The 26,944-nt window shown below is 38.4% G+C and overlaps 1 protein-coding gene across 3 annotated transcripts in view; it reads right to left on the bottom strand.

The window, feature by feature from the left end:
• chchd6a (coiled-coil-helix-coiled-coil-helix domain containing 6a) overlaps nt 1–26,944 on the bottom strand; it is a 99,563-nt gene that overhangs the window by 16,186 nt on the left and 56,433 nt on the right. For all 3 annotated transcript variants that reach the window (XM_017694164.2, XM_037541121.1, XM_037541122.1), the window contains one exon: nt 10,504–10,639. In XM_017694164.2, coding sequence (XP_017549653.1) covers nt 10,504–10,639 — 136 coding nt within the window. The remainder of the gene's footprint in view (nt 1–10,503; nt 10,640–26,944) is intronic.

Below are 26,944 nucleotides of genomic sequence, written 5' to 3'. Positions count from 1 at the left end.
CTTGTGTGTGCTTGTCAAGACTTGCATCCAAGTCTTACATCACCAAGCGAAAGGCAAAGCGTCAAATGCAGTCAAATGCAATGGTACTCGTCTGACTGCATTGTGCCAGGTGTAAAGTTTGGTGGAGGGGTGATTATGGTGTGGGGTTGTTTTTCAGGAGTTGGGCTCAGCCCCTTAGTTCCAGTGAAAGGAACTCTTAATGCTTCAGCAGACCAAGAGATTTTGGACAATTTCATGCTCTCAACTTTGTGGGAACAGTTTGAGGATGGCTCCTTACTGTTCCAACATGACTGTGTACCACTGCACAAAGCAAGGTCCATAAAGACATGGATGAGTTTGGTGTGGAAAAACTTGACTGGCCTGCACAGAGTCCTGACCTCAACCTGATAGAACACATTTGGGATGAATTAGAGCAGAGACTGCAAGCCAAGCCTTCTTGTCCAACATCAGTGTCTGACCCCACAAATACACTTCTGGAAGAATGGTCAAAAATTCCCATAAACACACTCCTAACCCTTGTGGAAAGGCAATGTAGTGTATATGTGGGATTGTTATGGTGTTATGGAATGAAATCCAGTAATCCAAAGTTCTTGAAATTTTTGAACCAAGGACTAAATGCTACCAAGCAGAAACTGATACAGAAACTGGTGAAAATTATTACTCCACTGAGTAATAACCAATATTTCACAGTGTTTCCACATTAACAGCGTACCTTACCAGATGGTGAGATCCATATCTGTTTATGGAGAGGGAGGGTCTCTGGTCTCATCCATGGAGAGATATTGGTTATTTATTATGTAAAGGTTTTCTTATACAAATAAACAAACAACAGGCTTATAAACAACTGCCACTGGCTGTTCCTCCCTAATCTTTTAATTTGTCCTGTCCACTATATCAACTCTGTTGTAACTCATGCTTTGAGTAATTAGAGGTAGGATTATTTATTAGATTTATTCTGTAGAAATGAAAATGTGCATACATCTTTTCAAAATGCATGTGATTTAACACAGGTTTAACACACTGCAACTTTTCCAATGATTACAATTACGATGCTTTTATGTTGCTCTGAGAATGCAGGGAGAAGAAGACATTTATTCATCTAGGATGTTGGGGTAAAAAGTGAAGCCAAAACGTCTCTGATGCCCTCTGGTGGTTGGCTGTAGTACAACTTTTAACTCCACCCACTCCCATGAAAGCAAATGCAACTGAAATTAAGGTTTGGTTTACGTTTGCAAATCCAGTATTTTTTTTTTTTGCTAGCTATATTTTGTCACTTGTACACCATTTGTGTCTCTGAGACATAACTCAATATTTTTTTTCACAATAAATTTGTTTTATAGACGTTATTTGGTGACGTTTAAAAGGCACTCTCCCTTTCTATACAGCATTGTTTACTTTTTTACAGTATTGTTAACATTGAGAATTCACTTTTAACACTCTGAAGCAAAACTATGATTGGTCCTTAAACTGTTTTAGCAGATTCTCGTTTGGAAATTATTTACCATCACTGGATATAAGTGGCTTATTTTATTCAATTTCCTAGCTACCTGCTAGCTAATGTTAACCAACTAGGCAGTGGCACTGAAAAGCCTACAGCAAATGTCAATTTGGTTTGGGTATTAAAACATTGTCCAATTCAAGTTCTGTTTCACATTCAGAAAATTTTGTAAACAGGTTTTTTTAACTAGCAAATGAAAAATGTAAATAAGTATCTGATATTGTATCTTTTGTGTCCGAATATGTTGGCTAGCTTTAGTAGTGGTTTTACGTTAGCTGTGCACTGGCATTAAATGTTAGTCAGTTAGTTAGTTAGTTAGTTAACATAATTTATGGAAAAAGCCCATATCTGACATAGGAAGAAATGAAAAAAAAAAAACATTTAACGCAATGGTACAGATAGCTTAATTTGATTAATTGGTTGTCTGGATGGCAGCATATGTTGCCAAAACATGTACATAATCGCTCAGCATTAATGGGGCCTTCACAGATGTGCCAGTCACCCATGCCATGTGCACTAATGCACCCCTATGCCATCATCAATACCAGCTTTTAAACTGTGCACCGATAACAAGCTGAGTGGTCTTTAGCCCAGAGGACAGTTTCCATGATTTCCAAAAAGAATTTCAAATGTTGATTTGTCTGACCACGGGGCACTTTAACCACCAGGTTTTTTTAAGCATTGCACAACTTTATCAGCCTTTGGTTGCCCCCGTTCCAACTTTTTTGGAACTTGTTGCTGGCGTCAAATTCAAAACAGGCATATATTTTTCACAAAACAATAACATTTCTGAGCTTCAACATTTAATATGTTGCCTTTGAAGCATTTTCAGTGAAATAGAAGGTTCAAATCATTTGCACATCGTTGAATTTTGTTTGCATTTACATTTTTCACAGCGTCCCAACTTCATTGGAAATGGGGTTGTATTTCCAAAAAGTTCTAATGACGACATACCTACTGTATTTTTACTCATGTACAAAAACTTAATTTAAGTCTACAGTCAAACTGCAACTAACACAGCCTGTATTAATGAGCCTCCTTACAGTTCTCTTGTGGATTTCCACTTGTTAGTCCCCACTGGTTTTGCTGGGTGATGGCCAACATAATGATCTACATCTGAGATAAGATAAGGTCATAGACATCCCTCGTCATCTCTGTAACCCAGACTGCTCAAAGGTCTTGGCTCCTTGCTGCTCTAGAGAAGGAACAGGATATCTACGGAAAAGGGGTGGGCAACTCTAGTCCTGAAGTACCTTATTTATGCAGAGTTTAGTGATTTTCCTGCTCAACCTGACCTAACTCAATGCAGCAATTAGTTACTGGGTTCAGTTGGTGTATTGTGCAGCTATATATGACCCTGAAAGTTGAGCAGGACCTTTATGTGAGATAAACAGAACACTGATGTTGTAAAATGGGTGTTGTATTTTATTAGCTGTTTTAACTGTTTAAAATGAACTTTACCATTATATTTATTATATTTGTACAGTTTGTCAGATTGCTTTGTGTTGTTGGACTGTTTGCTCCCATCATCCACTACAATGATAATAAGGTTATTATCATAGCATTATTAATTTGAGCTTTTATCGTCTAACTTCGAAGGGCATTCACATGGTGCCTCCTTGAGGGAAACTGAGACTACCTGAAAGCAGCATTAGAGCAGTAGTAGTTTGTTTTGTTGTTTGTTTTGTATATACACAACCCCAGATCGTCCGGTAGAGGAGGCGGGGTCTGCATAATTTTTAGAAATTCCCTAGCTGTCAATCAGAAACACTATGATAATTTCACTTCTTTTGAGCTTCTTTACATCAATATAATTAATCCAATTACAAAACAGAATGCATTTTCTTTAATTAATATTTACAGACCACCAGGACCCTATGTAGAATTTTTAAAAGAATTTAGTGATTTCGCTGCAGATTTAGCAGTTTGTAGTGATAAAGTAATTATAGTAGGAGACTTCAACATTCATTTTGAAAAAGTTGATGACTCATTAAAAAAGGCTTTTGCATCAATTCTAGACTCAGTTGGTATTGCTCAAAATGTAACAGGACCTACGCATTACTGTAATCATACTCTGGATCTGGTTTTGACCCTGGGTGTTAGCATAGATAACCTAGATATTCTTTCTCAAACCTCAGTAATCTCAGATCATTATCTTATTTCTTTTAAACTTCATCTTAGTCATAATATACGTACATCCCCCAGCTACTCTATGAAACGTTCAATAACGCCCTTTACCGCTCAACAATTTACTGATAACCTTCCTGATTTATCAACCATAGTGTACTCTCCAGGTAACCCAGCAGAACTAGACAAACTAACTGATTGTTTAGAAAATACCTTCCGGTCTACTTTAGATGGTGTAGCACCACTTAAACACAAAAAAGAGAGACAGAAAAAACTTGCGCTGTGGTATAACGACCAAACTCGTACTTTAAAGCAATTAGTACGAAATTTTGAGCGAAAATGGCGATCAACCAAACTGGAAGTATTCCACTCTGCTTGGAAAGACAGTATTGTTGAATATAGAAGAGAAATTAATAAAGCCCGCTCAGAGTATCTGGCCTCTCAGATCGAGATTAATAAAAACAACCCTAGAGTTCTCTTTAGTGTTATTTCTAAACTGACTAAAAATCAGGCAGGTACTGATCCTCAGATTCCAGCAATCCACACTAGCAATGCTTTTATGGACTATTTTGATAATAAAATCGAAAATATTCGGGACAAAGTTCAACAGATAAATAGCACATCTTGTCTGTCATCTGGTGTGGCTGATATAGAACAAAATCCAGCTACCGAAGTCAGGTTGGAAGTTTTTAACCCACTACATCATTTAGAACTGGAGAAAATTATCTCCTCATCAAACTGCACAACCTGTACACTTGATGCAGTTCCCACAAAACTATTAAAACAGGTATTACCAGACATAATTAAACCACTATTAACAATAGTAAACTCATCATTAAACCTGGGGTATGTTCCCAAAGCCTTTAAACTAGCAGTAATTAAACCTTTGATCAAGAAACCAAATCTTGATCCTAGTGTACTATCTAACTATAGACCTATTTCAAATTTACCATTTATTTCTAAGATTTTAGAAAAGGCCGTGGCCCAACAACTTGGCTCTTATCTGCAAAGAAACCAGATCTATGAAAAATTCCAATCTGGATTTAGGCCTCATCATAGCACTGAGACAGCTCTAGTTAAGATAACAAATGATCTGCTTCTTGCCGCTGACCAAGGCTGCGTTTCTTTACTGGTACTTCTTGATCTGAGCGCAGCTTTTGATACAATAGATCATAATATCCTCCTAGAAAGATTAGAGAAAATGGTCGGTATAACTGGAACTGCCTTATCGTGGTTCAAATCATACTTGACCGATCGTTTTCAGTTTGTGAGGGTAAATAATATACCCTCCAATTATACAAAGGTTAGATATGGAGTTCCACAAGGCTCTATCTTAGGACCGTTATTATTTACGTTATACATGCTCCCCCTGGGCAAAGTTATTAGAAAACATAATGTTAATTTTCATTGTTATGCAGACGACACGCAGCTCTTCATATCAGCCAAACCTGATGACAAACAGAGAATAAAGAAAATGGAGGATTGCGTAAAAGATGTGAAATCATGGATGTCACACAACTTTCTTCTATTAAATAGTGATAAAACAGAAGTTCTTCTATTAGGCCCTAAAGCTGCTAGAAATAAATTATCACACCTAATGTTGAATCTGGCCGACTTCTCAGTCACACCTGGTTCAACAGCTAAAAATCTTGGCGTTATCATAGATTCAGATCTAGCATTTGATAAACACATATCTAATGTTACTAAAACAGCTTTTCTACATCTCCGTAACATCGCCAAGCTAAGAAATGCTTTATCCTTACATGACGCAGAAAAATTAGTACATGCCTTCATTACGTCAAGGCTAGACTACTGTAATGCGCTACTGTCAGGATGTTCTAGCAGTAACTTAAATAAACTTCAGCTAGTTCAAAATGCTGCAGCCAGGGTCCTTACTAAAACTAGAAAATTTGACCATATTAGTCCAGTCCTATCAGCTCTTCACTGGCTTCCAGTCAAATTCCGCATAGACTATAAAATTCTCCTGTTAACGTATAAAGCCCTACATGGGCTCGCTCCTGAGTATCTGAGAGACCTTATCTCCTATTATGAACCACCACGATTACTTAGATCACAGGGTGCTGGCTTCCTAGTAGTTCCCAAAATTCAGAGAAGCTCTGCAGGAGGAAGAGCTTTCTCTTATAAAGCGCCCCAACTCTGGAATAATCTCCCCGATAATGTTCGGGACTCAGACACAGTCTCAATCTTTAAGTCTAGACTAAAAACTTACTTGTTTAGTTTAGCTTTTGGTAGTTAATGTTAATTCCCTTTAGATAAGGCTGCAGATCCAGGGGTTCATGGACATAGTGAATTGTGGGTAAACTGAGATGCTGGTGCTGCTGTCACTCACTACATGCAGTCACTCAGGTTTGTGGACGGTGGAGTGGGTGAATGCCAGTGTCTCAGGGAGCCTCCGTGTCTATGTTACCTTCTGGCTCTCTCCCTTTAGTTAGGCTGTCATATTCAGACCTGCCGGAGTCATTAGTCACACTCTGATAATTTTTTACATTTTCTGTTCTTCATAAATACAGTCTAAACTAATTCCTAAATCTTTCCTTCCTCCGAGTTACTGACTGTCCACCGGTCCGGCCCAATACTGATGGATGTCCCACCCTCAAGTCCCCCTGTCCCCCTGATTGACCAGACTGATGGAAGTTTCTGGAACGCAGCTTCTCCACTACAGATCACATCCAAATCTATATGAACTCTAATTGTTTCCACTGTTGATTATACACACCTGAATATATTAGAACTGCGTGGATGTAAAATTGACTTTTCAATGTTTAACTTATAAGTTGTCTGACCAGTGGTAGGATGGTCCCCCCTTTAGATGTGAGTCTTGGTCCTCCCGAGGTTTCTTCCTCCTCCAGCTCTGAGGGAGTTTTTCCTTGCCTCAGCGCTCACGGGGGTTCTGTATATTCTGTATATTATGTTCAGTGTTTTGTCTGATTCTCTGTGCTGTGATTCCCATTTTTGTAAAGCTGCTTTGTGACAACATCAGTTGTAAAAAGCGCTATATAAATAAATTTGATTTGATTTGATTTGATTTGTTTTGTACTACAGTTTATGTCATGTACAGATAAAAAAAAATTCTGTACAACTACAATGAATGTGATTTTTATGTATGTGATGGTGGTGATCTTGATTGCTGCCAAGGAGAAATCTACCTAAGACATGGAGTTTCTAATATGGGCATGATACCACCTACATAAGGACAACTTGACTTTGGTGGTCTATGGAACTGTGCATTCAAGCAAAGCTTAACCCCAAAGGTTTATTTTGCTCCGAATTCCCCATGGTGTATGTAGCTGTCTCTTGGAATCCAATGTTACAGGTCCTTTTGATAAATATACTGTATATATTTATTTATGTATTGCAGTATATTTCTGAAAAGAGGTGTATAGGTGTATAACCTATTATCATAAAATATATTACACAAAAAGAGCTGGTATATAACCAGTATAGTAATAGTAATAGTGTGCTTACCAGTTCGTCTTTGAGTTGCTCTGAACAATCACTATTTGCTGTGCTGGTTTTTGCAGTCAGGTTCAGTCACAGTGGCCATGCACGCTGCAGACACTGAGAGAGAGAGGGCGTGTCCCCAACAAGCATGGGCAGTATGCTCGCCTCCTGTCTTTACTGCACAAACTCTGGCTCTAGTTTTCATCTTCTCCGCAAGCGCAAACAAGACGGTGACCTCCACTTCAGCCATTTTTTGGCTTCAGAACATCACAATGGGAGCAAACAGAGACATATAGTCCCCTCTTATGTACAGTCATTGGGCCAATATGTTTGTTAAAGTGTGTACCAAAAACAAATCTGTCTAGCTCAATTAAAAACTCTATGCAGTGTCATAATCATTCAGCTTCAGACATCATGTGAAAGATGGTATAAATATGTATGTGTACATTTTGAAATCTCAACTTTTTTTTTCTGTGTAAAAAAAGTCTTAAACTCACACTCATTTTACACTTACACAAATGCACTGATACACATTTTCTATTATGTGGCAACTCAGCAAAAACACATCCACATTTCATCACAATCTGTGGTTTAAGAATCACTGCGCGCATGCACACACGCGCGCACGCACGCACACGCGCGCACACACACGCGCGCACACACGCGCACACACACAGGCATCTTGTGATTTCTCACAATCGATTGGAACATTGTGTAAATGAATAAATTAATAATAAATGTTTCTGTTTTGTTTTACAATATTCTTGTCCACTTTTTTTTGGAGTATAGACACACTGGGCCTCACTCACCAACCGTTATTAAGAAGAAATTATTCTTAAATATTTAAACCCCACTTAAACAGATTTAACAAAAAATCTAACATTCACAAGTTTTCCTACTGGAATTTGTTCTTAAGTAAGAACAGAATCTATGCACACTCAAGAGTACAAAGATGTAAACAATTCTGCTGTTTAAGAACAATGAAGCCCACTGTACTTTATACAATTTTGTACCATATTGAAGTTCTGCAAAATTGGGGTGGCAGCTGCCATCCTTTAGATCTGCCTCTCCCTGGATCAGAACTGGGAACACAAAGCTTTGAACATTAAAAGTCTATGGCTGACATCTTACTCAGTAAACTTTCAAGATGGATTAAGTGCTTTGGTCTTTGCACATGCTTTGAGGCAAGAGATACAAGTGGGTCGAAGCAGTAGGCACAAAGGGACGCAGATGAGTTGGGGACATTGGCATGCAGACATTAGCTCAAAAGTGGTCTGCATATAGACATGGCAACAGGAGCCAATCCAGCAGAGGGAGAAGGCAGTAATAAAGTTTTCGGTGGTTTCTCAAAAAAAGTTCAGACTTCCACACAATATCCCTGGTGTACCGCAACATCAATCCAGCTTCAGACATGCTTCATTAACTAGTGTATTCCCATTTCTCTCTCTCTCTCTCTCTCTGACCATGTCTATGGTTTCCCTCCAACTCCCATCTCTCCTTTGTGCTAAATGCAAGGATGCTCAAAACATCCATCACCATCAAAGTCAGTGTGGGTCTGGCCTAGCCGTAAATGAGTGGAGGATCGCACGGTGCAGTGCGAGCAGGGCAGACGGATCAGCCAATCTCAGAGTCATTATCCTAGACAGGGCTGTGAGAAGCGTGGGTGCCCCCTCCAAGCAGAGACGGTAGCCAGAGAGCACACTGTCTGCTCCGATTGCACACCACCCTGCCATAGCCTCGCTTCCTCTCTTTCAGCCCTAATCACACACTTTGCTTCATCCTTTTTCCTCTCTCTCTTGTCCTGTTTTCCCTTTTGTATTTGTCTCCTTCTCTCTCATTTCTCTGCACACTTCAAATCTATCTCTCTTTTCAGTCTCTCTCTCTCTCTCTCTTTCCCCCTCTCCTTCTCAGGGTGTGCAGCCTTCCTGGAGGCAAATGAGTCAAGAGCAAGACAGTCTCTCTAATAAGGGTCTCTATTCTTTCTCCCTGCTGTCTGCAAACTGTTAAGCTGATCCAGACACAGATTTGATTCACGCAGCAAACAGACACACACCATGGACATCCATGTTTTTCTTCATCAACATATATATAATTACTGAGGCACAATATCCAGAGAAAAACAAAATCAACAGAACAACCTGCATAATAACAAGAAAGTAAATATCCAAAGTCTTCTTTCCACCTACAAGTCATAAAGCGATTCAGTGACCATTATTTACTAGTATTCTTTCTGGACTCCAACAAATTTACCAGCTAGCCATTTACATAGCCTGCTATTTAGAACACACAAATTTATTTTGGTTTTTGCAAAAAACTTACTAATAAGGCTTGGCTTTTGTTGTTTTATATTGCAGTGAACCGACATCGCTGAAGAGAGAAAAATCTTTCAATGCTAATGATTTCATGTTCATATGTCAATTTAACTAGAAAACAATAAACCTGAACACAAAGTAGAATCAAGGTTAAAATAGCAAAAATATTTAAAATTTTAAAAACTATTTGGGTTATGCAGCAAGACTACAATCCAAAACTCAGAAGCATGTCCACCTCTGAATGTAGACAAAAATATTTACAATTCTCAATTGTTTTGTTCTTTAGTTATTTATTTATTTCTATATTATGTTTCCTAAAAAAAATATTTGTTATTTATTTTGGTTTCAGACCATATCCTTTCAAATCAGCAATCTGAACCAAAGGCAGAGTAAACCAGCCTGAGCTTGCTGTTTGATTGGAAAGGCTGATATGGATGGATGGTGGAAGAGCAGGGCTGCTGCAGCTTTAGATTCATTGGGTGATCCCAGACCTCACGGAGTAAGCCTCAAGTGTGAGGCTGTGTGCCGCTGTGTGAATGAGCTTCCATTAGCAGAGCAAATGCCATTGATTTTGTGTTTACTGGCCTAGCCCTACTGTTTTCAGAGTCGTAAAAATAAACCCACAGCCATGACTCATCCTGAGGCAGTCATAACAGACACAGAGGGACAGCAGACACGTGCCCAAGCAGTCGCTTGAGGAAACTGCATTTGGAAAGGCAGCCAGTAAAGACTACACTACAGTGCAGAAATACAGGCAGTGAGTGAGTGAGTGAGAGAGAATGCAATGTTATGTTAGCAAGCCAGTGCCCTTGAGCTCCACACACTCAGAGCCTGATGGAGTATACCCACTTTTGTACCGTTGCCTGGCTACAAGGCTGCATTATGGTACTACATTGTGAGATTTATCACAAAGAAAGGGATAGATTTAGTGAAGGAGTTTTATACACTATGGAAAAGGCTTTGACCTTTAAGCTCAGAAACTTTTCTTTTTTCTTTATTGCTGCTTCATACAGCATCAAAGACTATTATGTCTTTTGATGGCAAGGCCAGAACGCGCTAACTGCGCATTCACACATACAGACACCCACAGCCAGTTAGCCTTACCTTCTTGGCAGCATCAATGCACTGCATGTACTCTTTGGCCAGGTCTGAGCATCGCAGGGTTTGGTTGCGGTTTTCTCTGTAGCAGAGCAGGATCTGAGCCTGCAGGTTAGTGCACACTGGTTCCATGCAACGTGGCCTGTAGAGATCACAAACAGGTAAAAGGTCAAAGTACAGTATCTCACAAAAAAGTGAGTACACTCCTCACATTTCTGAAAGTATTTTATCACATCTTTTCAATGGACAACTATATAGAAATGAAATTAGGATATAACAAAGTAGTCTGTGTACAGCTTGTATAGCAGTATAGATTTATTGTCCTCTGAAAATAACACACAGTTATTAATGTCTAAATAGCTGGCAACACAAGTGAGTGAGTATATATAAATGGATAGAATAAATAGGCAAGACAAGCACATTACTATGGAAGCATATCAGTTTTAAAATTAAAATATATTGTAAAATGATGATGCATTTGTATGTTTGCATTTAAATTTCCCACTCAAAATTAAAATTCTAATTCACTACCGCTATTTCAATTAGCTTAGTAATGACATTTTATGTCCATGATTTAAATGCTTTATGAGCAGCTTTTTTGTTCATTAAAATGTATTTTCAAATAAAATAAAATAATTAATTGAGCATATTTATGCTAAATGTGTTTGTTATTTTAACTATGTCAAAACAATAATTAAAATGTTATCTACATTTGCAATGTGAGAATGCCAAGCTAGACAGAGGGCAAGATTAAAATATAAATGGGAAACAGCGCCTCTCCTATTTGCAATTACATGTTCTTGCCTACTGCTCTCATTAGGTGTCAAAACGCCTGTGAAATTGCATTTCACCAGATTTTCGTGGTGCTCCCAACCTGTCAATCATCCCATCAGGGCAGTGCCAACTCTACATTCAGGAAAGGCTTTATCTAAAAACATGGCTGCTGATTTTTTTTTTCTTTAGAATGCAGTGTGACGTAGAAATATATAAACTTGGGATGATTACTCACAAAGAATCTTTCTTCTTTATTATTGTCTGGGTTAGCCAACAGTAGGCTACAGACATGGCAGATTAAGCCAGTATCTTTTTCTAGGCACCAGAATGTATCTACTGCAATGCTGAACCAGGGAATTAAAAAAAAAAAGTTGACAAGAAGGAAGCCAAGTTTAGCCTCGTTTTTACGAACTAGATCAATAAACCAGAAAACCTGGCCAAACGTTCGACTAAGGCCTCTCTCACGGAGTCGTATATAAAGACAGTAAGCATCACAAGTGGCCATATTTCTCTTCTTCATCTCTTCTGCTAATGTAAGAGTAGCTATAACCATTTTGGCTGGCATGGGTTTAAATAAAGCCTTTTCCACTGAGTGTTCTCTTGGCCCCAACCTGACGGGATAATTAACAGGTTGGAAGGGGTGGGATTACCATGAAAACTAAAGAAAATCTGGTGGGAAGGCATTTTCATGAGCACAGAAGGCATTTTGACAAAGAATGAGCACAATAGGAAAAAATATGTAAATGCAAAGCAGAGAGGTGCGGTTTCCCATTTCCATTTGAATTTTGCCCTATTTCCGGAAGTGGCAACGGTGGGGGTGTAGAGAGGTGCAGAGAGGTGAGGCTGAGAGCCAGAGGAAGTCTGAGTCAGAACGAACTGTTGGACCACAACAACTTGTGAATAAGTTGTATTCTTCCACAGTAGTACAAACTACTTTATCACTTTGATATTAGTGCATAATCAGATTAAACATAAATATGCAGTTCTGGAAATGTATTCTAATTTAAATAAAGCTATTCATAAAGCATCTAAACCTTTGTGTAAATGTCATTACTAGCATACTAAATGCAGTAGTTAAAATGAGTAGTTAGCTACTTTCCCAAAATCTGTACCTAGCTACAATTTAGCTACTTTTCCAGAGAAAGTAGTGCCTACTTTTTAGCTACTTTTGAAAAGTACTGCACACACCAAACAAGCCCAACTGATAGTGCGAACAAGACACTGCATTTAATTGTGTGAATGACAACAAAAAATTGAAAAGTTGCAAATATACAAAAAAAATCACCAGAAAGTAAGTTTAAGTGTAACCAACAATCAAACTTATACAAAGGCTTATTATCCAACAAAAATGTAGACTAAATAAAGGCAAAGTCAGGTTTTTCCTAACAAAATTCTACAAAAAATAATACATGCAAACCAAAATTTTGTGCAAAGCACTGTCAACCGTTGAAATAAAACTGCTCCAATTTAAACATTTCAGCAAGATACATACAGACATGACATTCAGAGTCCTTTGTTAAACTTCAGCATCACACTTTAGGCCTCAAAATTCTCATCAGTGACCCTGGCTCTGTTTGGGGTGAGAATCAGGTCTCCACTGCTGCAGAGTTGTTGCTGCTCCAGAACAGAACAAAATTTTTAGGTAACCTAACAATCCTCCACAATAAATGGTCTTAGATGCTGGATTTAACACATAATTTAACTGCTAATTCACCAACCAGAAGACTTAAATGTAGACTGCTGGTCACACAGCAAAGCAGACAACAAAAAGGCAAAGAGAGAGATTTAAGACGAACATCGTTCATTTGGAGACGAATAGACTTATTTGCATTTATATGCACTTCCTCACACGGTTAATCTGCAGCAAGTCACAAAGCTGAGGTTTCTCATTCTCCTGCTTCTTGTTAGAACTGTCCCATTCCACGGCAATACGATCTGGCGCTTCAGGCAGCATTTAAGGTGGAACGGGACAATTTAAACGAGAAGCTGGTGAATGCGAATCTGACTTCAGCCTCGTAAGAAGTCGAACACTGAGAGACATTTTACAAGAAAGTTGCGGAAAACTTTTCTGAGATGCGAGAATAGTGGCTATAGCTAAGCTAAAGGTTAAAGCAGAAAAAGTGAGCCTGTGTTTTACATCAGCACATACTAAGACATATTTAAGCCAAGATAGTAAAATGGACATAAAATGTCTTCTTAACATTTCGGCTGTGACCCCTGAGCAAAGCCTAATAGTAAGGGGTGATCAGCACACGGGACCAGCGCATGCCCATTTGCTCGAGCTGTCCATGGCTCATTCAGGATTGCACACCACCAGCCTAGTTAACGGTTGTGTTCTGTGGTTCAGATTTTGCATGGATTGACTGAAGCCTGCAGCGAAACTATAGTGAAATTTATCGCCATAGGTACAGAAAGATTTGTAGGCCCTACAGCTATTAGGTACATTTCGTGAAACTGTAGCAGCTACAGCTATAAGCTACAAAAATTTGTAGTTAACCCACAAAAAGTAGAGCACTAACCCCCATCTGTGACTAAATGGCAAATTAAAATCACAGTATTAAATTAGACTTGTCAATTTGAGCTCATGTTAAATGCAAACATACAAATACATTTTACATATTACATCTTAATTTTAATTTTGATATTAATAGGCTTTCATTCATTACAGCATTACTACCCATTTAAAATGCTGACAATGTATTACTGTCCTGTATCTGTCTAAAATGTCCTCAAAAAAGAACTCAGTTAACCAGAAGGACAATGCAATTCTGCTAACAGATTGGAAGCTTACATGTGGAGAACCACTTATAGATCGTATTGAACCGGCTACCGGTGACGTCATGACAGGAGTAGCAGCTTGACGTTTTTTGGTTGGGGAAAGAAACCCTTAAAAATACTAGCCATACCATTTTTCATGTTTAATTAACCAGTTTAAACTGATATAAGCATAATCTGCAATGTCTACTTTAAAAAAAGACGCCGAAAAGAAAGGCAAGGTGAACAAAAAAAAGGTAAACAAGACCACGTAGCCACATCTTCACACAGGGGCGAGACAGGCACAGAAGAAAATACGGCGATGGTCCTCACAGAAATGCGCAACCTACGGAAGGAACACACAGAGGCCTCTCAAGACACGAAAACCACCTTATCCAAGGGTGGAACGTACGACAAAACTAGAACAACAAGTAGTGAATGTGGAGCAGAGAGTGAGTGATACGGAGGATAAAGTGCTCCGACATGAGAGAGCCATTCACTATCTCCTCCACAGAGAAGCTAAACTATCGGCCAAGTGTGAAGACCTTGAGTCTAGAGCAAGATGAAACAACTTGCGCATCTATGGAGTGAAAGAGGGCGAGGAAAGAAGCGATATGATTAACTTCATAACCAATTTGATGCGTACCTCTCTTGAACTACCAGAAGAACTGGACTTATGCGTGGAGCGAGCACATCGCTCGTTGACAATGAAACCAGATGATTCCGCCCCTCCAAAATCCATCATTGTCAGGTTTTCCGACTATAGAGTTAAGGAAACGATACTCCAACAAGCCTGGAAAAAGCGAGGAGTGATATACCAAGGCCAGAAGATCTTCTTCGATCAGGACTACACGCCGGATGTACAAAAGAAACGCAAACAGGTGCGGGAGGTAATAAAACAATTCAAAGAGAAAAAAGTGAAAGCCCAGTCGCCGTTCCCTGCCCAACTAAAAGTCCATTTGGACTCCGGAGTGAAGACCTTCACGACCCTTGCAGATGCGGCACCCACTCTTAAGGAGATGGGAATTCATGTCAAGGTGGATGATCGGGAGAATCTTCAAGGGAGTTATTGCGTAATTCTTCGGTCTTGGCATCGAAATCAAGCAGAGCAGGCATATCAACATTGACGAATGGCGATTTGCGGATTTTCGTTTGAGGTGAACATGAATAGTAAACAGCTGTAAGATGTAAGTAGGTAGGCAGGAAACTATCAGATGGCGATGGTTATATACCCGCCTTACATGAGTGCTGGTTCTGTTTTTGTTGTAACAAAATGTTAAATTTGGCTGGTTTATGTATAGGAAGGGAAAAAAATGAACAACAATTTAAGATTCAGATTCCTTTATTGATCCCAGGGGGAAATTGCAGTTGTTACAGTTGCAGCCATTTATGTAAAAATAAACACTTTACTAATAATTTAAGACAATATAGAGAATTTACAGTATGTACACCAGATTTAAGTACTTAAGAATATAGTAAGGTGGCGGTGATTGTGATAGTAATGTGAAACATCAGGTATAAAGCAATTACAATTATTTAAATTAAGTTAGTGAAAGGACTTCTCTCCAGAGGTTGTAGGCAAGATAATTTTATTTTATTTTATCTTATTTTATTGTAGTATATAGGCAACTTGGAACACAGCATACTTGCTGTAAGTTAGTTGCGGTAGCACTGCATGTGTCTCCCCGGAGAGAATCTAGTCACAACTCTCCCTCTTTACTGAAACTGGTTAGTAAGATGTTCGTTAAACCAGTTGGGTGTTTGGAAGTCAGTTCTTATTTTTTCTTATGTAGAAAGTTCGTTTTTTGTTTTTCCACTACGTTTGATTCCAACAGATGTGCAGTCCTTCACAGGTGCATTGGGTTGAAATGGAGGTCCAGATTGAAAACAAAAATGTGGGATAATATTAACACTTTGCGAGATTCAAATGAATAACCTGACCATAGTTACTTATAATGTCCATGGATTGAATCATCCTATTAAAAGGAAAAAGATATATAGCCAGTTAAAGAAACTACAATGCTCAGTTGCATTATTACAGGAAACTCACTTGTCAGAGGGAGAGCATAAAAACTTAAGAAGAGAATGGGTGAGCCAAGTACATGGTGCTTCATTTGGTAAAAAAAGAGGAGTTGCTATTTTAATTAACAAGACACTGGCCTTCTCTTTAGAAAAAGTTACTGAGGATAAATTGGGGAGATTTGTCATGGTAGTAGGCACAATAGGGGAGGTGGAGGTCTCCATTATTAATTTGTATGCCCCAAACGAAAATGATCACAACTTTTTTGAGGAAATTGCAAATGTAATTGCTGACAATGCTAAGGGCATGATAGTAGTAGGAGGAGACTTTAATGCTGTGCAAGATGGCAGATTAGATAGAACACCAAAAGGGAGAGGACCCCAAACTTAAAAAAAACAAAACACTTAATAATATGATTTCGGAATTAGGACTAGTTGACCCATGGAGATTTAAGAATTCTAAAAGGAAGGATTTCAGTTTTTTTTCTAATGTTCATAATAGTTATTCTAGGATAGACTTCTTTTGTATTTCCCAACAACATATATATAAAGTAAGAGATTGCCATATTGAACCGATAACACTGAGTGATCATGCCCCTAGTGTTGAATATAGATCTAGGTAAAGACATTTTTTTTAAATATTGGAGATTAAATGTCTCATTATTGACTAACACAGAAGTAGTGCAAGAGTTGAAACAGACTTTACAAGAATATTTTAAGATAATGATAATGGGGAGGTAACCCCATCAATTTTATGGGGAGGAGCTAAAGCGGTCATAAGGGGTAAAATGATTCAGATAGCATCAAGACTAAAAAAAATAAGACTGGAAGAGCAAACAAAACTAGAAAATAAAATAAAGCAATTAGAAAATGAACATAAAACTACAGGAGCACACAATATTTTGAAGAAAAGAACCATTTTCTAAAAGTAAAAGAAATTAGGAAGGCCTTGGATACGCTCCTCACATATAAAGCCGAAGGAGCTCTAAGATTCTCCAAACAGAGATACTATGAGATGGGAAACAGAGCCAGTCGCCTGTTAGCTTTTCAACTCCGTAAAGCCCAGGCCAGTAGTGTGGTTCCTGAGATTGTACATCCTATATCAAAAAAAATACTCTCTCACCCAAAGGATATTGCGGACGCCTTTGCATCATTCTACAGACATTTATACGAAGAGCCTAAATCAAAAACAATTAATGATGAACTTGATGCCTTTCTTAACACTTTACATCTACCTTCATTGTCAGATGAAGAAGCATCGCAAATGATAGCAGGCATTACACAAACAGAAATACGTGAAGCCATAAAAAATGTAAAAAATAACAAATCTCCGGGCACAGATGGTCCCCCTGGGGAGTTTTATAAATGCTTTATGGATGTTTTAGTACCTGTGTTAGTTAAAGTCTTCAATTACGCTCTCTCCAAAAACGACCCACCAAATACGTGGTCAGAGGCCATTATATCTGATTCACAAAGAAGGGAAAGACCCGATGTTCTGTGAGGCATATAGACCCCATTAGTTTGCTGTGTAATGATCAAAAGTTACTGACCAATATTCTGGCAAAAAGAATGCAAACAATTATAGCAAAATTAATCAATCCTGATCAGATGGGATTTATCCCTGGGTGACAAGGAGTCAATAATATAAGGAGAAAAATAAGCAGAACTCTATGTTAATAAGTTTCGATGCTCAGAAAGCATTCGATACTGTGAACTGGAAATTTTTGTATAAAACAATGGCTGCAATGGGATTCCATTCTGTGTTTGTAGAGTGGGTCAAGGTTATATATACAAATCCGAAGTCACGTGTTAGAGTGAATAGATGTTGTTCGGATTTTTTCGATTTGAAGAGGGGGGTCCGACAGGGGGACAGTCTTAGTCCTCTGCTCTTTGCTGTAAATATTGAACCTCTAGCAGCATTAATAAGACAAAACCATAACATAAAAGGTGTAAAAGATGAAGGTCAAATAGAACACAAGATTTCACTCTATGCAGATGACGTACTGACGTATATCACTGATCCAAGTTCCTCAGTCCCTGCACTGATAAGAAACTTAAGAGTATGGAGAGCATTCAGGTTACCAAATTAACCAATCAAAATCAGAGGCAATGATGTTGGTGGGGCACTGGCCAGCACAACTAAGTAGAAGATTTGATTTCCATTGGTCAAGTCAAGGGTTCAGGTACCTAGGAATTGTTATTACTTCTGATTTATCACAACTGTATAAGGCCAACTATGGGAAACTAATGGGTGCAATAAAAACCGACATTGGAAGATGTGAAATTCTTCCCTTGTCTTTAATAGGATGAGTGGAGACGATACGAATGAACATACTACCAAGACTACTCTTTCTGTTCCAGAAAGTCCCTACTTCTACATTTAAAAGCATAAATAAATGGTTATCTAAATTTGTATGGCAGAACAAAAGACCCAGAATCAAATATAAAAGATTATTATGTTCAAAGGAACATGGGGGCCTAGATTTACCTAACTTGAAAAAATATTATTGGGCGGACCAGCTAAGATCAATGGTTGCTTGGATATCCCAAGATAAAGATGCCATATGGGTGGAGATAGAACAGAGAGATTGCCTAACTATGTACTTGGATACAATCCCATTTATGAATCAGAAAACTTGGAGAGTAAATAAAATTAGTAATCAATGGGCAAAAAATACTTTAAAGATATGGTCAAATGTGAGAAAAAATCTTAAACTCCCTATGTCAATATCTAGAACCATGAAGATTGCACATAACAGTGATTTTCTTCCATCTCAGCTAGAAATAGGGTTTAAAAGATGGGAAGAAAAAGGCTTAATTAAGTATGGTCAATTATTTGAAGGAGGTAACCTGATGTCCTTTGAGCAGATTCAACATAAATATAATCTTCCAGCCCATCACTTATTCAGATACCTGCAGTTGAGGCATTACTTACAGACACATAGAAATTGGGACAAATTATGTAAGCCTCCATCCAAAATAGAAAAATTTTTTTATGTTAACAATTAAAGGGACAATTAAAAAGAAGATTATATCACATATATAAGATATTACAAGGACAATTAGTGGATAATAGTTTGGACATTAAAGAAAAATGGGAATTGGAGATGAACACCATAATTTCTGACAAAAAGTGGGAATTATCATGCAGAGAGGGATTTCGAACAACTAGCAGCCCAACTTGGAAGGAATTCGAATGGAAAGTTAAGATGAGATTTTTCAGGACTCCTCTTGTCATATCAAAATTTAGTGGTACCTCGGATCAGTGCTGGAGGGACAGCGGCCTGGTAGAAGACCATACACACATATTTTGGGACTGTCCGAAGTTATCAGAATACTGGCAAAACATACAAACTGAAATTAAAAAATACCTAAATATAGAACTGCCCTTAGAACCATTTTGTTTTTTATTAGGAATAATACCAGAAAATGTAGGAAATAATAATAATACATTATTACTGAGAGCCCTTCTACTAATTTCTAAAAAGATGATTATGGTTTTATGGCTGAGGCCTCAGCCCCCCACGGTAATGCACTGGAGGGTAAAAATTAAGAATGTTTACTATATGGAAAGTATAACTGCGAGACTACAATTAAGATCAGATGAATTCTTGACTAAATGGTCCTCAGTAATCACATATTTGTTTTCAACAGATGTTTAAATGAAACAGTTCCCTCTGTATGTAAGTATACACAAATAAATGTATTCAAAAGTCACTGTGTGACCTACTGTGAAACACGTATATTTGATTCATTTATGTTTATGGAACAATCTGGTTATCAATCCCTGAGGAACTACTTACGGACAATGAGAGGATGCTAAAATCTCCAGGACATACACCTCTGAGCCCTGTGCTGTGTTTTTTTTTTTTAAAGATATAACTGCACTTGATAAAAAAAGGAAATAAAAAGAAGTTAAAAAAAAAATCATATTGAACCAACACTTACGATCACAGGAATAAAAAGACAATACACTGACTCCAGTCCACAACCAAAAGCACTGTTGTACTTTTCCCCTCATGAGAATCTGTCTCTCTCTCTCTCTCTCTCTCTCTCTCTCTCTCTCTGTCGAATGAATGAATATGAGGAGACAACTTAAAGTGAATTACCAGCAGAGTAGATATTTATTAATATTACTGGTGACACAAGTGATAGTGACTTGCACAACTATGATAAATAACCCAGCCATATTAAGGGAGGGGGGAGGGGGGCCTCTCTGTGTACAGCAAGCCAGCCTTGAGCTGAAGAAGCATCAGATAGTTATACTAATTTACTAACCAAAGCTTTATTATTGTTTGCTATCAGAACTTTAGTAAGACTTTAGTAAGTGCAGGACATAAGAATAAATAAATAACTGAATATTTTAAAAACTGCATATCTGTAAACCAACCCAGTGTTTAAAAGACTTGTTTTAATAAATAAAAAAATACATTTTTTAAAAAGCACTACAGAGACAAGGAGCTTAGTAGAGACAAAAAGAGAACTTAACCAGCACACACAAGAAACATACTTTATCCAAACAGTCATCTTCATTCATTTTCAAATGAACTAAAGAAAACTGATAAACATCTGATAAACATCAGCTGAATAAACACATGCCTGCCAAAATCTCTGCTTTAGTCAACTCCACTTCAGCCTGACAAAGCGACTGCCTACCTAACTAATCCTAGCTAAACAGGTACCATGTTTACTATTTTACTCTTATTTCACTGTTTTAGAATAAAATGGTGGCTATTTTTATCTAACTTAAAATGTGTCACAAATATTTTATTGGAAGTGACTGTTAGCTAGCTACTTTAGTTAACATTGGTGTCAAGAACTACAGTTTACCCATATGAAAATATGGTTTTGTTGCTGTTTTTGAGGTAAACGGTCGTATATACAGATTCCCCATAACCTCTGGAAAACAGTGATGCTTTCAATTATCTGGGTTTTTTTGTTTGTTTGGTTCTGCTGGCCCAAATGGTTACATTAATCTGATCACACTGTGGTGGAGTACAAAGTTTATTTCTCTCACACACTTCATCACCTCATATCAACAAAGGGCCACACCTGGGAAACCAGAGCATCACTTGAACAAAGTTAAAAATCTATAATAATACTTACAAAAAAAAACTTAAGTGACCATGCCTGGAATTTCAATTACTTAAAAATGCATAATGAAAAATATATTTAATGCTCAATCTTACCTGACAGATAATACTACATTATCAGAGACTTTATTTTGCCTCCTCTCTCTCTCTCTCTCTCTCTCTCAATCTTAATTATGGCATGTGCCTGCCCCCCATGTCCTGACGATGACAAAGGCGGGGCCCGAACACCCAGCGGTGACCTCAGTGAGGACGGCAGGGAGAGAGCCGCGTGTGGGGAGGGGCGTCCGTCGAGGGATGCGAGTCACAGCCGGAGGAGGAGGACAAGGACAATGGCGTCTGGCCACGAGAGGCACTATGGCAAGCAGCGAGTCATGAGCTCTACCGCCCGGGCCCCGCCCCCTGCTCCGCAGCAAGCCCGCTTCACTACACCTCACATTCTACTCAGGCGGCCGAGCTGCCAGCTAGGGGCGGTGACAGGGAGGTGGAGCAGCGAGATCTTGTTCCCTCTCGGCTCAGGTGCTCAGCAGCGTGAGCGCCTTTTAAAAAGAGCTGAGGGAACGGAGCAAGAAAGGGACAAGCAGCAACAGCAGAAACGACAACAAAAGACTGCGGAAGAGCTGAAAAGACTGAAAAGCCTAGCCGTCTGAAGCCAGTGTAGGTTTAGTTTAGGTTGGTTTGAGTTTGTGCTGTTTGGTGTGTGAATTAAAAATATGGCTGCTGCAGCACTGAATCCTGCCTCCAGCTTCCTCCTTGAGCCCTGAGCGGCACATGCCGTACTACAGCTATCTGGCCATTTAACTGTGAAAAAAAATTGAGCTATTAGTGTGACTACTGGAGGAATTATTAGTAGGATTTCTGGAGGATATAAATCAGTGAACAAAATCAAAACTGGATAAACTGCTGTTTATGCTGCTGATTTTAAAGGTTTATACTGTTAACAGTCAATTTATACAGGTTGAAGTCTGTGACTAATGTTTACTGTCTGCAGAGGTTTGACATCTGTAATTTAATGTAAGCTAACTGTCAGGGAGCTCGAAGTCAAGGAACGTCACAAAAAATACATTAACTACATTAGTTACAAGTGATCTACTTGTAATAACTCGTAATAGTTTTTTTTGTTACTGTCCATTAGATAGTAACAAACTCTGCATAGCCTTTCAGGGACTCCAAACTACTTTACTGGAAACAGATAAACTAGGAAGCCTTATATAATCATTTAACGATAAAATGCATCTAGTTTAATGTAAACATTGCTCCTTACAAAGAAAGTTGTTTAAACCTGCACTCATGGAGCATACACATCAGTCTCAAAGCTCAAAACTTTTTTTTCTTTAGGTAACATTACATTTTGCTTTAGTTTGTCTGAACAGATTATTTCCAATAATGTAGCAGAGCCAACTGAAATATTTCACAAGCTGAAATATTTTCAAGTTGTGATCGAGGATACACAAAAACGTAACTTCCTTACTACTTACTCTTACTTGAGCAATTTCCTCCACTAATACTTTTACTTGTACTCAAGTAATTATCACTAAAGTAACAGTACTTTCACTTCAGTAGGGATTTCCAGCACTCTGTCCACCCCTGCACCTACCGTACAGATGCACTTTATAGATTTGCAATTACTGACTGTCATGCAGAACAGGTCAGCCACCTCTACTCAGCACAGCAATACTGCTGGGATTTTACACTGTGCACATGTATTATCTCTACTAAAGCTCATCTTTTTCTATGCACAATCTATGCTGGTCATTCACCTTCCTTTCAGCTGGTGTCAGGTTCAGTTTGATTATACGATCACTATTTGGCTGGATATTTTTGGTTGGCAGACACCCAGCAGTTATACTGAAGCCTGTTTACACCTAGAGAGTGTAATGATGTGATGAATATAGTGCATGATAAACAGGCCAAACCCCGTATAAAAGAGATTTGTATGTATGCATGCTGCAAGCAATACTGTGTTTTTTTATATTTTCCCCAATACCAATACTTACTTGTTACTTATTATTATACTCCACAGGTACTATTATACCACCTAAAATATCTGGCTAAAAAAAAAAAAGAAAACCTAATTGTTGTGTATTTTAATACTCTGTAATAGCAGTGGTCTCAGTAAACTCGGATGTGTATATGGAGTTCTATGGAAGCTCCAATGCACAGGTGTCACCCTGAATGATGTTTGATTGATTAAGCCAAGTGAACTCCTCCACCCTTTACGCAACGCAACAGTTCCTTTCAGAAGATCACTTGACACTGGGCTTAATTGAAAGGCGAATTAAAAGGCTCAGTTTGACTCTGATTCCACTTGCTTGTCATCCTCACCAATTCAATTATAACACATCAATAACTTGCACAGCACCGACACAAGCAGATACGCAGCCAAAGCTGCTCTCTCCGAGTTCCTGTTCTTATCAGCAGTGGAGAGAGGAGACACCGACAAGAGGAAAGAGGGCAAGAAAGAGGAAATAAACTTCCATCAATACCACATCTACGCATGTTGGAGGGGCTGCACATATCAGATTCCAATGTTTTTATCTGCAGCTGAAGCCAGTTTTTGTTTTAATTACCCTCTGGGGGGGGTAAGCCACGTTCACCGCTCCGATAGATAAGGAACTCTCTTCTAATTTAAAATAAACTACCTTCATCAGGAAAAGCAAAGGCTCCTGATAGCACACTTGCTTTATTAAAGGGGCCTGAAGCAGAAAATTGGCTTGGCCAAGTCCAAGCTGAACCGAATTGCAACAAATTGAAGGTGAGGTCTTTAATAAAAATATTAGCTGGGCTGAATGCAGCTGCTTTAAAGAGGTTAGGCTTAGTTTGTTAACGCAATGCTCATTCCCACATTTTACATCTGTAAATAAATAACAGGGTGCTTAAAGATTAAAATGTTAATTACAGAATTTTTCCCATTACATGTAATCTCCTTAACGGAGCACAGAGCCACAGAACAAAGCTCAGCTTCAGAGAGTCGGCGGAGATTGAAAAGTGGCAAGAGAAATAAAAATATGGAAATTAAATGCACTGAAATAAAGCAACTACAAAAGACTAAATTAACTTAGAAACACAGTGTATACAGACACATGAGACTCAAAATGTCTAACAACAAGATCATTATTAAGCACTAGAAAACCAGCCGTGGCTGCTGAATCACAGATACTGGTGTGCAACCTTCTATTAATTAAGGAATTATTGCTAAATTAATTTCTGTCAGAACAAAGAAAAACAAGGTCATTGAATTATTATGAAAATTATATCAACTCAGTGTCTATAATTTCAGTGTGTCATAATATGAGAACCCAAAAAGGTGTTAATTAAATAAATAAAGAACAACCTGAAGAAAAAGGGAAACACAAAATCAAACTGTGATAGAAGGTGCAAGCTACAATGCCATATCAGTTTGGAGTTCAACTTGACATGTTTCCCGAATCAAGGGTCCAAAATTAACTAGATTACAGGCAGTACTGCCTTGACCTCGCTCGAGCTTAGCTGCCAGATGAGAACTTTGTCTTATCTCACAGACTCTCCTTTGAGGGGCTTGCTCGTGCTCCGACAGCTTTTCAATTGACTGAGCATGGGCCTCCTCTCTCCCCACTTCCCCAGTCTTCTTCCTCCCTCAATTGCCCACCTCTACACCCCCAACGCAATCTCACCTGCAGGGGCTGGTGTTTCTTCTGAGATAGGCCCCACTTAAGGCTGACAGGGCCGAGAGGGAAAGAGAGGCAAAAAGGAGAGTAGAAGAAAAGGCAACGCTAAGAGCGGATCGGAAAGGAAAACAAGGGAGCAAGTGATAGAGAGAGTTATAGAGAGATTTATTTATGTATATATATATATATATATATATATATATATATATATATATAAATAAAATGTAATATGTATAATAATATGTGTGTGTGTATATATATATATATATATATATATATATATATATATATATATATATATATATATATATATGTGTGTGTGTATATATATATATATATATATATATATATATATGCATGTATAGAGAGTTATATAGAGTGTGAGTTTTATATAAATATATACACACATACACACACACACACATATATACAGTGGGTTGCAAAAGTATTCATACCCCTTGAACTTTTCCATATTTTGTCACATTACAACCACAAACATAAATATATTTCACTGGAATTTAATGTGAAAGACCAACACAAAGTGGTATACAATTGTGAAGTGGAAAGAAAATCATACATGAATCAAAACATTTTTTACAAATAAAAAACGAATAAGTGCGACGTGCAAAAGTATTCAGCCCCCCTGAGTCAATACTTTGTGGAGCCACCTTTTGCTGCAATTACAGCTGCAAGTCTTTTAGGGTATGTCTCCACCAGCTTTGCACATCTAGTGACTGAAATTCTTGCCCATTCCTCCTTGCAAAACAGCTCAAGCTCAGTCAGATTGGATGGAGAGCGTTTGTGAACAGCAGTTTTGAGATCTTGCCACAAATTCTCAATTGGGTTTAGGTCTGGACTCTGACTGGGCCATTCTAACACATGAATATTCTTTTTTTTAAACCACTCCATTGTAGCTCTGGCTTTATGTTTAGGGTCGTTGTCCTGCTGGAAGGTGAACCTCCGCCCCAGTCTCAAATCTTTTGCTGACTCCAACAGGTTTTCTTCCAAGATTGCCCTGTATTTGGCTCCATCCATCTTCCCATCAACTTTGACCAACTTCCCGGTCCCTGCTGAAGAGAAGCACCCCCAGAGCATGATGCTGCCACCACCATATTTGACAGTGGGGATGGTGTTTTCAGAGTGATGTGCAGTGTTATTTCTCCGCCACGCATAGCGTTTTGCATTGTGGCCAAAAAGTTCTATTTTGGTCTCGTCTGACCAAAGCACCTTCTTCCACATGTTTGCTGTGTCCTCAACATGGCTTCTGGCAAACTGCAAACGGGACTTCTTATGGTTTTCTTTTAACAATGGCTTTCTCCTTGCCACTCTTCCATAAAGACCACATTTGTGTAGTGCACGACTAATTGTTGTCCTGTGGACAGTTTCCCCCACCTGAGCTGTGGCTCTCTGCATTTCATCCAGAGTCACCATGGGCCTCTTGGCTGCCTCTCTGATCAGTGATCTCCTTGTTCGGCCTGTAAGTTTAGGTGGACGGCCTTGTCTTGGCAGGTTTACTGTGGTGCCATACTCTTTCCATTTCCGGATGATGGATTGAACAGTGCTCCGTGAGATGTTCAAAGCTTGGGAAATCTTTTTATAACCTAAGCCTGCTTTAAACTTCTCCAAAACCATATTCCTAACCTGTCTGGTGTGTTCTTTGGACTTCATGATGCTGTTTGCTCCCCAATATTCTCTTAACCAACATCTGAGGCCGTCACGGAGCAGCTGTATTTGTACTGAGATTAGATTACACACAGGTGGACCCTTTTGAGTCATTAGCAGTCATCAGGCAACTTCTGAATGCAATTGGTTGCACTCAGGGAAAAGGGGGCTGAATACTTTTGCACGTCGCACTTATTAGTTTTTTATTTGTAAAAAATGTTTTGATTCATGTATGATTTTCTTTCCACTTCACAATTGTATACCACTTTGTGTTGGTCTTTCACATTAAATTCCAGTGAAATATATTTATGTTTGTGGTTGTAATGTGACAAAATATGGAAAAGTTCAAGGGGTATGAATACTTTTGCAACCCACTGTATATATATATATATATATATATATATATATATATATATATATATATATATATATATATATATATATAGCGAGAGAGATATATAGAGAGAGATAGTTAGAGTTATAGAGCTAGAAAGAGAGAGT

Source organism: Pygocentrus nattereri, chromosome 9, assembly GCF_015220715.1.
Source record: "Pygocentrus nattereri isolate fPygNat1 chromosome 9, fPygNat1.pri, whole genome shotgun sequence".
Taxonomy (NCBI): Eukaryota; Metazoa; Chordata; class Actinopteri; order Characiformes; family Serrasalmidae; genus Pygocentrus; species Pygocentrus nattereri.
Note: the sequence above shows the minus strand (reverse complement) of the source record. Positions and strands in the feature narration are given on the sequence as shown.